At 45.5% G+C, this 15,750-nt stretch overlaps 1 protein-coding gene across 1 annotated transcript; it reads right to left on the bottom strand.

Annotated features, from left to right (window-relative positions):
• Positions 1-970: 970 nt before the first annotated feature.
• Positions 971-15,729, bottom strand: kctd3 (potassium channel tetramerization domain containing 3). The gene is made up of 19 exons (XM_071327223.1): positions 15,247-15,729; positions 14,383-14,436; positions 14,093-14,138; positions 13,816-13,889; positions 13,645-13,703; positions 13,314-13,394; positions 12,875-13,033; positions 12,145-12,235; positions 11,937-12,021; positions 11,748-11,853; positions 11,420-11,535; positions 10,668-10,755; positions 10,447-10,563; positions 10,107-10,277; positions 9,598-9,753; positions 7,853-7,949; positions 5,457-5,650; positions 5,177-5,315; positions 971-5,053 (listed from the first exon to the last, which is right to left on the bottom strand). Exons 1-19 carry the CDS (start codon positions 15,312-15,314, stop codon positions 4,375-4,377), a joined length of 2,580 nt encoding a protein of 859 aa, XP_071183324.1. The 5' UTR covers positions 15,315-15,729; the 3' UTR covers positions 971-4,374.
• Positions 15,730-15,750: the final 21 nt, after the last annotated feature.

Genomic DNA, 15,750 nt, shown 5'->3' on the forward strand with positions numbered 1-15,750 from the left:
GTGTATAATTTTGTTTGTATGTGATCTGGCCTATGTTAATAAGTCTGTTTTATTACTGAGTTATATATCTCCCTCTCCTTCATCTTCAACTCAGCCTTGAGTCAGCTGTTTAGCCAAGACAACAATCCTTAGTCCAGAGTACAATAGTTGATTTTACGAGACATTCCCTAGAGAGGACTATAAATAGCAAATAGTTGGATGATCAGTGTAGACGTAGCTGAAGAGAGACAGTCCACTCTAAGTGTATCCTCGTTTAGACTCCTCTCACTCTCCCCTTATTCTGCCCCTCTGCTGCTCCTGGCCTGGTTAGAACATAAGACAGGGTCCGTTTGAATAAAACTAGTTGACTCTTCTTGTGCAGCTTTGTGTAGAGAGCTGGACATCAATGGTTTATCAAAATTCTAGGTACTGGAATGCTTCTTTACTTTTTCATGATAAGACACGTCACATTGTAATTAAGCAATAAGGCATGAGGAGGTGTGGTATAGGGCCAAGATACCCCGGCTAAGGGCTGTTCTTATGCACGACGCAACGCAGAGTGCCTGGACATAGCTCTTAGCCATGGAATATTGGCCATATATCACAAACCCCTGAGGTGCCTTATTGCTATTATAAACTGGGTACCAACCTAATTAGAACAGTAAAAATTGTGTTTTTGTCATACCCGTGGTATACGGTCTGAAATACCACGGCTTTCAGCCAGTCAGCATTCAGGGCTCGAACCACCCAGTTTTCAAATTGTGTTTTTGTATGTCTCCGAATGTTAATGTACTTGGGAAATAAAGTGATATTTGACTTATTGTGATACGCTGCGGTTGTTGGCTGGAACAAAAACCAGAGGGTGGCACATCCACACACTTTATAATATACACATAAAACCAAACAGATTGGAGGGAGGCATGAAACAAGTGGGATGACGTGTCCCAGTTGTGCTTGGTGTTTGAGGACAAAGACAAAGAGACAGCTGACACACTGGGTTATTGTGTTTTACTCCATCAGTACAGACATGAGGAGACGTCAGAGAGAGGACAGACGCAGCAGCTAGAGTGACAGAACACACACACACACACACACACACACACACACATAAGTACCTGTTTCATCTCAACGCTGTTTAACACAATTCCTATGAAGGGTCGATGTGATCCATTACACTGAAAAAGTCATCATTAGCAACAGATAAACAGCATGCTTTTGTCATAAACAGGGCTCTGTGGCACTCCTAACCAATGTTAAAACCACACTAAACTGTATGAAGACCCCATATATGTAGTCGGTATATATTCATTGATTTATTCAGCATCCCCAGCGTTAACCTGTAACTTGATTTTACACACATCCACAGTGCCCTCTAGTGGATTCACATTGTAGTACCTAACCAAGGACACCCAGACCCATCTACCAAGCGGTAGGGATGGAGCTGCGTAACTATGGCCTGCCATTCAACTAGTATTAGGTCCTCCGTGTCAACCAAATCACATCACGGGCACAACCAAAAGTATGTGGACACCCGCTCGTCGAACACCGCACCCCCCCAAAAATCATGGGCATTAATATGGAGTTGGTCCCCCCTTTGCTGCTATAACAGGGAAGGCTTTCACACACAAACCTATGGGGCCGGTATTGTAGCCGTGTAGCGGTCAGTTTTGTTTTTGTCTTTAAAAAAAGGGACACACCAAACTGGCAGTTACGACTGTGTCCCAACTCAAGGACGCCATTTTGACAAGGGCATAGTTAGCTGCATGTTCACAGCCACATTCACAGCTATTGTCAAAGTAAAAAAAAAAAAGCTTTCTAAAGTAAAAACAGAGTGATTGTAGCAGACAGTGTGGCCCTTGGCAGCTCACACATTCAGAAGCAGCAACACCACTTTATTACGCTCATAAATCACACAGCTATCAAACACCATTTTCAGCTAACAAAGTTGCTAACTTTTCTAAAGGGAAGGTTACACTGCTGAGAGCCCAGCGCTGCTTCGGAGTGTGTCACGCTGGTCTGGGACACACACACACACACTTTGACAAGAGTATCCACACTAACCTGGTGCTCCCTCCTCAAACTGTCACCCACTGAGAGAGAGACATAAGACACGTTGATCCCATGATAGAGGCTACAGCCGAAGACTTAGTAGTGCTGGGATGGAGCAAAAGCCTGCATGCCCCGCAACCCTATTACTCCCAACGTTACAATACAAGGCTACCAGGTTTGTGTCACTACTGCTGGTCAGATAAACCCAAGCTGAACTAAAAGAGTTATAAAAAACAGGTCCTGTGTCAGTCTATAGGGCTCTATTCAATCCGTATCGCGGAAGTTCAGTTTTACTGTGCCATTGAAATTTAAAGGCAATGTTCCCGCGTTAGCGGAGACCGCATTCACTGTAAACGCTGCGCGTGTCGGCTCAAACGGAAATGACCTTCTATCGCGCAATCTGCAACACTTTAGCTTTACACAGTGAATAGAGCCCCAAGACGTCATCCTACATCCTATACGTCTAGCCAGCTCAAAGACAATGGCAATTCAGTGCCAACAGGTGAGTAATAGGCTAGTACTATACCATGTAGACTAGCAAGCACTAATACATAGCGACATAATAATGCGTTGGGACATACATGTTATCCAAAATGTTATAACGAGCGACGTCAATAGATCTATTCCTTTTTAGTATCCGTCTGAGGTGAAAGTGTAAACACAGCCAGAGAAGAGATATAGCTTGGGCCTAGATTTAATCCGATCGGCCCTTTTCGGGCCGGCTATGCACCTTTTAAAGGCAATGTTCCCGCGTTCGCAGAGACCGCATTCACGGTAAATGCTGCATACTGTGTCGGCTCAATCAGGCGGATCTAACACGGATCAGAATGAATCCAGGCCTTAGACACGCAGAGATATAGAGAGGGATAGGCATTATTACTCAACGGGCTGAATGTATCTCAACCAAAATAAAATGTTACTTCATCACTTAGTCGTCGTAGTGCGAGTGCAAATGCAATTTAGGTACGATAAAATACTATTAATATGAATAGCTTATATGAGAAGACAGATGTCACAAACAACAGCAAATATGTAGACAGAGTTATACACACATTTAAATGCATCAGCATGGTTACATATTATAGATTTGATTATGTAGGTATATTCTCCATATATAATCAGATTGCATATTATTGAGATTTACATCTTTGTACATGTTGAACCCTCAGCTTGGTCTCATTCCATCTCTTACTAAACAGCTCGGTATAAGACAGACCTGGATCAAATACTGTACTTTCAGAACCAATGGGTGCGCTTGATTTAGTTTTGGTGGGACTATTCTATTGGTTCCATTGTAGTGGACAAGCTAAATCAAGTGCACCTCAAGTTGTACGTATTTGACCCAGGTCTAGTCTAGTGATGGGGTGGAGGGAGGATGGGCCCCAATGACAACTCTCTCTCTTCTCTCCCTCCATCTGAAAGCTACTGTTGGGTGACAGGAGTGACGATAATAGCAGCTATCCAACCTGTGACGTCACTGGACAGTGAGAACAACACACTGCATAGACTATAGACAGATATCCTCCATTCAACATTTGGTCTACTTCCTCTCTACATCACTGAAAGGACAGGTGGATATTTAGACTATGGCTAATGTTAGAAAAGGCACTAAGCATGATTCCTTACATTTAGAATAACATAGAATGCCATGCAAAGTCACTTTGACCTTCAGCATGAGATGTCGGGTCTGTTTCGACGAAGAAAAAAAGAGAAATAAGGCGACTTACTGTGTAGCGTAGAATTCAGGCAGGTCTAAAACACAGGCTACTGGCTGGTTGAACAGCATGACTTTGTGTTGTGTGGAGGTGCACAACCTGTGAACCCAAAACTATAAGTGTGTGTGAAAGTGACGACAACCACAAGGGGGAAATAAACATATCTAGCACTTTGTGTTAATAGTCGATAAACTACAGTATATGCCTCTAACACAAAGTCCTACTTATATCATGAGTGGACTACTGGAACAAACATTGGAGGACCACTTGTGAAGCTACCAGATTACAGCCATGATGGAGAGATCCGAAGGGTTAAAGTCATGCTCGGAACTAGAAGATCACCCTTAGGCTAGTTAGCGACCTCCAGCAGGCGTCAAGTTTCTTCTCTTGACTGAGAATAACGGACTTCTTTTGAGATGTCATACTGTGGCAGTCTAGAATATTGCCTGTGAGATGAAGTTGTCCCAAACATTGATCTAAGGTCAGTTTAGTGTGTTTTACTCCTAATGGTTAAGGTTAGAATTTGGGGAGGGTAGGCTGGTCCTAGATCAGTGGATAGGGGAGTAACTTCTCCGTAGAGCTGTTGACTGACTGACACCAGGGGCGTGTCTGCGTCAGAGCTGTCCGTAACTCACAGGCTGCTGTCCTGATTGGCCGGCTCACTGCACTTCCTGTGCCGGGGGGAAATGGAAGCCAGCTGGGTGGGGGAGGGGGAGGCAGTGGAGGAGGAGTCACTGCCTCCCCCCTCAGACACCACCGAGGGGAGCGAGGTGAGCTGGGGGACTGGAGGTGCTCGCTTTCTGCCCAGAAATACTGCCCCCTCAAACCCTCCCTTCCTTCTCACCTCAGACCTAGCCTCCGCCACTGATCCTAACCCCGCCCCCTCCTCTTCCAATTGGACCCTTCGCCAAGCGTCTCCTCCAGGACTGTCGGGGGGTTGCCGTGGCGATATGAAAACGCCCTCTTCGGCAGTGGCACCACCTGTGACCACGGAAGCATTAGCAACGACATCGGCGTTAGCGCTTCGGCTAGCCCAGAGCTCCATGGCCGAGCCCCTCCGCTCGCCCTCCTCTCCCCCAGCCTCGCACAGTGACCGGGTTCGGGCCTCTGTACCTAGGCCTGCCCCCTGTCCTGGAGCCTGTCCGGGGCTCTCCAGCAGACCTGTCCCCAGGGAGAAGTTCTGGAAGTCTCTGTAGCTGTGGAAGGACTCTGTGCGGCGGGCGTGGGCCAGCAGGGGGCTCTCTCTGTAGGGTCGCAGGGCTCCGTAGGTGGCCGTCTCTGGGATGGGCTCCTGGGCCTGCAGCTGGAGGCTGGGACACACAGAAAGAGAATGGGGATCAGATAAATAGATATAGATGCCATGAAAAAGACAAGTACACAGACAAACGTTGACAACATGAAGAGTCAGAAACAGATTACGGTGTGTAACTGACCTGGAGCAGGACTCTCGGAGGCGGCTGTGCTGCAGCACCGAAGGGGCGGGGCTGATGTTGGGCGTGGCACAGCGGGAGGTGCTGAGGTCACACTGGTCCAATAGCTGCAGCAGCTCCTCCTCTGTTGGTCCGCCCACCTCTGTCAATCAAACACATAATTTATCAGTGTCAAACTAAATGTGAAAACAAAGTGTCAAAATGACACTATACAAGCCATGGATATGTGCAATGCCCTCGGAAGCATCTGGTCCTATACAAACAATGTATTATCACTCCTCACCGTCAGTCTTCTTCTCCTCTCCCTTGTTGGCGGTGTCCATAGCGGTGGTGAGGTCCCACATCTGAATGCTGCCGTTGCCATGGCCAGTAAAGAGGTACCTCCTGGGTCTAGAACCCATCCTGCTAGAACCCTCGCACTCCCTCACCGTGAAACACGAGATGGTGGTCCCATCCACTGCCGCCACCTCACAGATCCTAGCAGGGACAACCAGGACAGACCACATCAGACCGGAACGGACTGCATTCAGACTAGAACAGAGCAACCACAGTTCTGGTAGTTCAGTGTGTTTGAGCGTAGAGCTAGCAGCACTTCGGTTAAAAGGTTGTATGCCCATATTTGATGAATTTAAGTGTGTTTACTGTGAGCTGGATGAAAGTGCTAAAAGGACCATGTTTATCAGACAAGGCTATAACATAATGATGTGATCACACTCTCCGTAGCCCATGTGAGTAAGACCTTTAAACAGGTCAACATTCACAGGTCACAGGGCCAGACAGATTACCAGGACACGTACTCAGAGCATGAGCTGACAAGTATCTTCACTGACATTTTCAACCTCTCCCTGACCCAGTCTGTATACCTACATGTTTCAAGCAGACCACCATAGTCCCTGTGCACAAGAACACTAAGGTAACCTGTCTAAATGACTACCGACCCGTAGCACTCACGCTTGTTGCCATGAAGTGCTTTGAAAGGCTGGTCATGGTTCACATCAACACCATCCTCCCAGAAACCCATGACCCCCTCCAATTTGCAAACCGCCCCAACAGATCCACAGATGACACAATCTCTATTGCACTCCACACTGCTCTTTCCAACCTGGACCAAAGGAACACCTATGTGAGAATTATGTTAATTCACTACAACTCAGTGTTTAACACTATAGTGCCCTCCAAGCTCATCACTGAGTTAAGGGCCCTGGTACTGAACACCTCCCTCTGCAACTGGATCCTGGACTTCCTGACAGGCCGCCCCCAGGTGGTGCACGGGGGCCTCTCATGTGTGCGTGCTTAGTCCCCGCCTGTAATCCCTGTTCGCCCATGACTCCAACACCATCGTAAAGTTTGCCGACGACACAACGATGGTAGCCCTGATCACAGACGACGATGAGACCGTCTATAGGGATGAGGTCAGAGACCTGGCAGTGTGTTACCAGGACAACAACCTCTCCCTCAACGTGAGCAAGACAAAGGAGCTGATTGTGGACTACAGGAAAAGGAGTGCCGAGCACACACCCATTCACATCGACAGGGCTGTAGTGGAGCGGGTCGAGAGCTTCAGGTTCCTCGCTGTCCACATCACTAAGAACCTATCATGGTCCAAACACACCAAGACAGTCGTGAAGAGGGCACGAGAACGCCTATTCCCCCTCAGGAGGCTGAAAATAGTGCAGCTGTAGAGTGGGCTCCTGAGTGGCACAGCGGTCTAAGGGACTGGATCTCAATGCTAGAGGCGTCACTACAGACCCTGGTTAGATTCCAGGCTGTATCGCAACCGGCCGTGATTGGGAGTCCCATAGGGCGACGCACAATTGGCCCAGCATCGTCCAGGTTAGGGGTGGGTTTGGCCGGGGTAGACCGTCATTGTAAATAAGAATTTGTTCTTAACTGACTTGCCTAGTTAAATAAAGGTTCAATAAAAACATTAAAAGAGCATCCTGACTGGTTGCGTCACCGCTTGGCAACTGCTCGGGATCCGACCGCAAGGCGCTACAGAGGGTAGTGCGTACAGCCCAGTACATCACTGGGGCCGAGCTTCCTGCCATCCAGGACCTCTATACCAGGTGGTGTCAGAGGAGGCCCTAAAAATTGTCAATGACTACAGCCACCCAAGCCAGGTCATAGACTGTTCTCTCTGATACCGCACGGCAAGCGGTACCGGAACGCCAAGACTGAGACCAAAAGACTCCTTAACAGCTTCTACCCCCAAGCCATAAGACTGCTGAACAGTTAAGAAAATGGCTACCTGGACTATTTACATTGACTCCCTTATTTTATAATTATTTATGTTTGTTTGCACAGGTTCGATGTACACTCACTGGACTCTAACCACACACACACTCCCAACACACACTCATATTCCTTCACATACGCTGCTGCTACTCTCTGTTTATTATCTATGCATAGTCACTTTACCCCTACATACATTTACATATTACCTCGACTAACCAGTACCCCTTCACATTGATTCGGTACCGGTACCCATTGTATATAACCTAATTATTATTATTTGTGTTACTATTTTTCTTTTTGTTTATTTTGCAAATGTTTCTTACTTAAAAAAAAAAACTCTGCATTGTTGGTTAAGGGCTCGTAAGTAAGCGTTGTATTCGGCGCATGTGACAAATACAATTTGATTTTAGTAGATGTTGTGTGAAAATAACTGATGCGTAGCACCTTTTCCCGGTGGAGGAGAGGCGAACAAACAGCTTGTTGGTGACGGGGATGACCTTCTGAATGAACACCTGCTGGTCGTCTCTCTCCCCAAACGGACCTGAGGGGGAAACCAGACCACACTGGTTAGACTGGGCTCCAGAACAACTGCATACCCTTTCCACACTATCATGCCCACCCAAACCAAACTGTCTTGGCTCAGATATTTCCTTTTCACATGGTCCTTTTCAGCACGGTTTCAGCAACTATGGCAGGCCGGCCTCAGTACAGCTTGGTTTGGCTCACATCGGTTCAACTCAGTAGTGTGAAAAAGCCCTTCATTGACGGAGATGACGCCAGTCTTACTGGGATTTTAGACCCACATGAACACGAGGTTTTAGACTAGGGGTGTCAAACTTATTTTGTCTCAGGGGCCGTATTCAGTCTTCAACAAGGTCCGGAGGGACGCACTGAAAATTGGTTGTATTTCCTCACCGTCAGAATTGGAAGAAAATTGTCCTCGAACCATCTTTTGGGGAATTTTCTTTGGCCCCCGACTGTCTAGCTTTCATTTGGGTGATTATTAGCGAGCTGGAAACAGTCAAGAAACTGTACGAAGGTAGATCCATTATCATTTCTATATAGATTGGATTTAGTATTAGTGATTTTAAAGTATATTGTGGTTGTTTTTTTCTATATTTTTACTTAATTCACCCTTGGGTTTTATGTTTGACACCCCTGCTCTAGACCCTTTCTAGATAAAAACAAAATGTTATCCATCCCTTCCATTTACCATATCTACAGTTGAGGTTTACATACATCTTAGCCAAATATATTTAAACTCAGTTTTTCACAATTCCTGACACTTAATCCTAGTAAAAATTCCCAGTCTTAGGTCAGTTAGGATCACCACTTCATTTTAAGAATGTGAAATGTCAGAATAATAGGAGAGAATGATTTATTTCAGCTTTTATTTCTTTCATCACATTCCAGTGGGTCAGAAGTTGACATACACACAATTAGTATTTGGTTGCATTGCCTTTAAATTGTTTAACTTGGGTCAAACGTTACGGGTAGCCTTCCACAAGCTTCCCACAATAAGTTGGGTGAATTTTGGCCCATTCCTCCTGACAGAGCTGGTGTAACTGAGTCAGGTTTGTAGGCCTCCTTGCTCGCACACACTTTTTCAGTTCTGCCCACAAATTTTCTATGGGATTGAGGTCAGGGCTTTGTGATTTACACTCCAATACCTTTACGTTGTTGTCCTTAAGCCATTTTGCCACAACTTTGGAAGTATGCTTGGGGTCATTGTCCATTTGGAAGACCCATTTGCGACCAAGCTTTAACTTCCTGACTGATGTCTTGAGATGTTGCTTCAATATATCCACATAATTTTCCTCCCTCATGATGCCATCTATATTGTGAAGTGCACCAGTCCCTCCTGCAGCAAAGCACCCCCATGCTGTTTAAAGACACAGTCAACTTAGTGTATGTAAACTTCTGACCCACTGGAATTGTGAATACTGAATTATAAGTGAAATAATCTGTCTGTAAACAATTGTTGGAAAAATTACTTGTGTCATGCACAAAGTAGATGTCCTAACCGACTTGCCAAAACTATAGTTTGTTAACAAGAAATTTGTGGAGTGGTTGAAAAACGAGTTTTAATGACTCCCACCTAAGTGTATGTAAACTTCCGACTTCAACTGTATGTCCCTTTCTCCTTTCCTCGCTCTCCCCAACCCTCTACCCATCCCTCCCTCTCTCACCGATGTCGTTGCCTGATGAGTAGCTGCCGTGGCTCTCCGTCTCCTCCAATGAGAGGATCTTAAAGGAGGCAAGGGGGGTGGAGCCAGGCTGCGTGGAGATCATGCCTCGGAACCGCGTCACCGTCCACGTCCGCACGTGGTTGTTGTCCGCACATACTAAAGGACACGCACACGGACGGACAGACAGAGACACACAATGTACAGTGCCAGTTTGGACACACTTACAGTACTCATTCCAGGGTGTTTATTTATTTTTGGTTACTACATGATTCCATGTGTTATTTCATAGTTTTGATGTCTTCACTATTATTCTACAAAGTAGAAAATAGTACAAATAAAAAAAAACCCTTGAATGAGTAGGTGTCCAAACTTTTGACTGATACTGTATATAAAGCACAGCCATGAAAATACAGATATTTTGACATAGAGATCATTAGCATTCCTGTTATTTTCTTATCCTGATTACACAACGCTCAAACTTGTCCCAAAACCCTCCCCCCTCTTCTTACCTGAGACCAGGTGCTTCTCCGAGAGCATGATCTTAGTGACAGGGGAGCGGTGGACAGTAAAGGTTTGGAAGAGCTGAGGTCCAGAGCCTACTGTCTCAGGGTGTTGAACTATGACCCGGACTGCTCCAGAACTGGTTCCATACGCTATCTCTATCCAGTTACCACTCACACCTCGAGAGAGAAATAGAGAGATAAGATTTCACAAAAGATAATTGCTCAGAAAGGCTGAAACCCAATGAAGATGGAAATACATGATGTGTGTGTGTGTGTGCATGCATGTACATGTAGGTATGTGTTTGAGAGTATGTGTGTGTGTGCATGAGTGTGTGTGTGGACTCACTGGTCTTGGGCGTGAGGTAGACACTGAGGGCAGTGATGGCGTCATTAGACGGGTCGTGGTACAGCTCTGTCACCAACAGATCATTATCCTTCATCCTCAGAGGAAACTTCTGCATGTCTGAGAGAGAGAACCAAGAAGGCTTAGGGTCAATTCCATTTCAGTCAATGAAGGAAGTAAAGAAAAAAAAATCGAATTCCACTTCCTGAATTAAGCGTGTGTACCTATGTAGTAGATGGAGCCGTTGTTGCAGCCCAGTAGCAGGAAGGAGCCGGCCGTGTCACAGCTGGTGATGGGAACTACATCCTGCACCTGATGGAGAGGAGAGAAAAGGTTCAAATGAAACCTCTCTCTCTGTGTACCGGGCGGCCAACGTCACGCAGGGCTCACACAACACTATGATTAATTTCTCTGGTGTTCATGGCTACTGTGCATCAATCAGTGGTGGGAAAAGTACTCAATTGTCATACTTGAGTAAAAGTTAAAATACCTTAATAGAAAATGACTTAAGTAAAAGTGAAAGTCACCCAGTAAAATGCTACTTGAGTAAAAGTCTAAAAGTATTTGGTTTTGAATATACTTAAGTATCAAAAGTCATTTTATTTTGATTGACAGATAGCCAGGGGCACACTCCAACACTCAGATATAATTGACAAACAAAGCATTTGTGTTTAATGAGTCTTCCAGATCAGAGGCAGTAGTGTGAATGGGACCATTTTCCTGTCAAAATGTAACGAGTACTTTTGGGTGTCAGGGAACATGTACGGCGCAAAAAGTACATCATTTTCTTTAGTAATGTAGTGAAGTAAAAGTTGGCAAAAATATAAATAGTAAAGTACAGATACCCCAAAAAACGACTTAAGTAGTACTTTACACCATGATGTATGTATGAACCTTGAAACATTCTTCTTCTCTAAGCCCTGTTCCCATCTCTCTCTCTCCCTCATCTAGACACACACACCCTATGTAATCCTACCTGCCAGTGCTGTGTGACAGCGTTCCAGACTCCCACCTTCCCAGTGTGACTGGTGGCCACCAGCTGGTTCCCGATGAAGAACAGATGATCTACAGGTACACCGAGACTAAACACACCTAGAGAGAGCGAGAGGAGAGACACACAATAAGACGCAAAACGCCTCTCGCTTTCACAAAACACACACACACACACACACACACACACACACACACACACACACACACACACACACACACACACACACACACACACACACACACACACACACACACACACACACACACACACACACACACACACACACACACACACACACACACACACCTACCTATCTCGTTGCCACTCCCTCCGTCTTGGATGCTCCAGAGGATGATGTTGCTATTGGAGGCAGCTGCCACCATCTTGTCCTTATCACCATGGGGACCACCCACCACCTGTATAACAATAAACTTCATTGATAAAGCACCTTTCGGACAATACATTGTGATTTAGTGATGCGCAGTCATAGCAGTGTAACCTTGGCGTTAAGGGCGATTCTCTCGATGGACCAGTCCAGATAGGGGCTAGAAAACACCTGCTGCCACCCCGACGACTCTTTTATCCTGAAGAATACATACACGTTAATACACACACGTCAGTACACACACTCCAGATTTATGAGGAGTACAATCTATAAATAATATCAACTCGGAGCCGATGAAACCGACTACAAATGCCAGTGTTACCTGTAGCAGATGACAAAGTGTGCATAAGCCACTACGATCCAGTTATGATGTCCAGCTACAATAAGCACCTTCCTAGGGTCCACCACAGCACCTGGACACATAACAAAGCGCTTTACCTAATAACATAACATTTGACCTTACAACCGGGAAACACACAGTGCTGTACGCAATGGTTGATAGTTGTATTATTTCCGCCTACCCATATTGTTAGCTACTTTTTACTGTATACTGAGCATGCTCTGTACATTACCATGATCGCGCTAAAGTGCTTACAAATGCAACGTTATTACAAAATGTCTGTACACGACCATTCAGAACGTATTTGGGTCAGGGTGTCAACAAAATGTCATTTGAACGTCAATATTACTAATAGGATAATTTGGCTGTGCGTAGTACACTGAGAGCCCTCTCACGCTCTCTGAACTCCAGCTCAAACCAGCTCTGATTCTAACACACAGAACTAAGTTAAGTGTGCACTTTAAACTCGGGTGCTTTTTACCCGACATCAGGTCATGTTAGCTCCAGCTGTAACGCAGCCACACAAACGACATCTCCTGACCAGCGGTAGGACTGAGGATTACTCTGATTGGTCTTTAAACAGGCACATGGTGTTCTGAGGAGACAGGGGAGTAGAGCACCACAGCCCCAGCCCTACTCCACGCCTCATTACACAAACATCCTTGCCCCAACCCTTTTATTTTTATTTTTTTAACCCTGCCCTCCTGCTCACCCAGTCTGTGTGGTCCCTCGGCTCCAGGGGGTCCGGGGAGTGAGGGGTGGGGGGGACAGGTATGGGGGAACCCCCCCTCTGCTCCGGTAGGACCAGGCCGATCCTCAGGGGCAGGGCCCGAGGCTGCAGGGGTAGAGCTGAACTTACGGGCTGGGAGAGCTGTGGGAGAAACACATTAGTCAAGCAATCAACCAACAAACTAAGAAAATAATAACTATAATTCTACATGACGAACACATTTTATGAATGTCAAAAAGACCAAAAGTTCAAAGACCAAAACTAACACTAGAAAGAGCGTCACTAGAGCTCACCTTTCCCTTGTAAGCAGACAGAGAGATAGAGGGATAAGAGAGATGGAGGGAGAATACAATGATGTCCTGTAGTTCACCTGTGCCAGAGGACAGAATTCCAGGTAAGAGGAGTTCTGGGAATACAGTACCTGGAGGGGGAAGGTATCCATGGAACAGAACACTGCCACAGGACGAACGTTCTATTTCCTCACACAGCAGCAACCTCCTCACTGAAGACAGCCACCACAACACAAGAGGAAAAAGTCAGAAACACTGTAGAAACTTGATATATAAGCCACTAAATCAGCATTTTACAGCATGCAATGTGATTTATACAGTTGCTTAGTGTTATGCAGTAGGTAGAGTACTGAAAACTACTTGGGAAGTAGACAAGGTCAAACTATTAAGTGATGATTAAATAACAATGTAATACCATGTAGAAGCGCAATAACTACTCAGGTTAGTGCAAAGAGGTCATACCTAATGGCGTTATCCCATAAAACTCAGCTTCATGGCGGAGAATGTTAATGTTTACCCCCCTATGAAGAGAAGAGAACATCAGTTCTTAGACTTTATAACCTTGACCAATATGCCTCTGCTAATATTTAAAGGATACTGTTCCTGTGTGTAGAGAGGGCCAGATGTTCTTACCGTAAGTCTAACTCTTTGGTTCGAAGAAAATTCAAAATGGGCGCAAAGGCTGTCGGGTCCCTGTCAATAAATATCTGGAGGACAAGAGGCACATTTCGAAACTTAATACATAAATATCATTATGTCACAGTTTAATATCACTGTACGAGAGTACATGCGAGAGTATTTGTGGAACGTGTGGCCAACGCTCTCGTCAAACACCCCAACCCCCCCCCCCCCCCCAAAAAAAACATTGACGAAATACATGTTTGCCTGTCGCATAGAAGAATGTACTCACAGCTCCAGTTTCATCACGTAGAGTTGATATTCTCCCACTCAGCAAACTGAAACACACACACACACACACATAACCTCATGTTCTAGTTAGCCCATAACAAGCTCATCTCAGCTTTCATTCTGGCTTTATGTGGGCCAGACTAGTCCTAACACTGTTGTTGATACATTATCAAGATTGAATCCTCGGGAGATCAACCTTGAAGTGAACTAGGTAACCTTTCCAGAGCTGACACCAGATCACATCTTAGCAGATATGTGCAGAGAAGAATTACAGAGGGAGGTAGACCCCACCTTGAGAAGAAAGAGTCTGGGATCCACATGAGAGTCTGTCTAGAGGTGCTGAACCTGAGAGGGAGGAAAGGATATACCTTAGATCATGACGCAATGGATTGTACTGTACAATAATACATACAATTGTTCATGAATTCTCATGGGTTGTCATGTATTCCTCCAAAGAGGGATACATAGAAATACATAAAAGTGATGATATGGCCTATGTCCAAGGTGGAGTCATGTTACATACACACTTAATACATTACGTTAAGTATTTACTGCGAGATACATGCATCATGATTGGGTAATGCTACTGCAGTCTGGTCTCAAGGTTGTGTTCGATTTCTCACCATGGACACAATGCAATTGCAACTTGTAACATATCATACAAATTGTAATTCATAACATACGAAATGGATGATGGACATCCACAAATTAATACACACCATAGGACACGTAACATATCATACTAATTGGAGTGTGCCGGATTTAAGTTTACTATGTTACGTCTACCCTCGAGTCTTTGGCTACTGGAACACAGTCAATAATACAGGAAATCTACTACACATTCTCCAGACATAGCCATAGTTAACTGTATGAGCCTATATCCTTCCTATGTGACAGAACATGGCCATTCGCTGCGGAACACCAAGATTGCATGTTGATACGATGTAAACACGCCTTGACAATACGAGCGCGTATATTGCGTGCTTTTCGTGCATTTTATCGCAGCTCCAATTCCATGTTCTCGTCTGCGACAGCATGCCATTGCCAGCCTAAAAAGAAACGACCATTGCAACATGTCGAGTCTGTCAATACCGTCCTCCATGAGCGCACATTGACAGTTCTATAGACTATGAGGCTATTTAAACGCTGTAATACCTTGTCCCACCGACGTTCAGTTGAATAATTTCTCCCATCCCAGATGTTAAATTGACATTCGCGGCCATGTTTCCACCCCGTCCCGTGCGTGTGGGTCACTCGTAGCCAGCAGAATATGTCCAATGTTCCCAGTTTGGTGTGTCGATCTTCAGTTTACCCCCTTCTGCTCCTCGCTCCCCTACGTCTCCAAGCCTCCATAAAACGTTACACTTCCACGCAGCGATAGTTCCCGAATTCATAGGCTATGGATGTGTGTAGCCTTTAGGCAATGGTCAGGCGAGTCTAATTTACCAAAGTTAGCCGATATACACGTTCATATGCATCCATGTGAGTTTGTAATATCGAGTATTTTAGGGTCTTCGACCTGCTTTCTGTGTCGTGACGACTGTCGATGATGTGGTCTGGTCGAAGGAACCGCTGCCTCTCCCTCTACGGTCACTACGTCATCCCATATCTGGAGCCCTCCTCAGCCTGGAGGCCGTAGCCAGTTTTGCAATAGAACCA

Source organism: Salvelinus alpinus, chromosome 9 (genome assembly GCF_045679555.1).
Source record: "Salvelinus alpinus chromosome 9, SLU_Salpinus.1, whole genome shotgun sequence".
In the NCBI taxonomy this organism is placed as follows: domain Eukaryota; kingdom Metazoa; phylum Chordata; class Actinopteri; order Salmoniformes; family Salmonidae; genus Salvelinus; species Salvelinus alpinus.

What these genes read in the sequence shown, in the direction of transcription:
- kctd3 (XM_071327223.1), bottom strand. Translation starts at nt 15,314, where the DNA reads ATGGCCGCGAATGTCAATTTAACATCTGGGATGGGAGAAATTATTCAA. An exon ending in CCAGACTCTTTCTTCTCAAG is followed by an intron (nt 14,139 to 14,382) that starts GTGGGGTCTACC and finishes TGTGTGTTTCAG; the next exon opens with TTTGCTGAGTGGGAGAATAT. An exon ending in CTACCTCACGCCCAAGACCA is followed by an intron (nt 10,278 to 10,446) that starts GTGAGTCCACAC and finishes TTCTCTCTCGAG; the next exon opens with GTGTGAGTGGTAACTGGATA.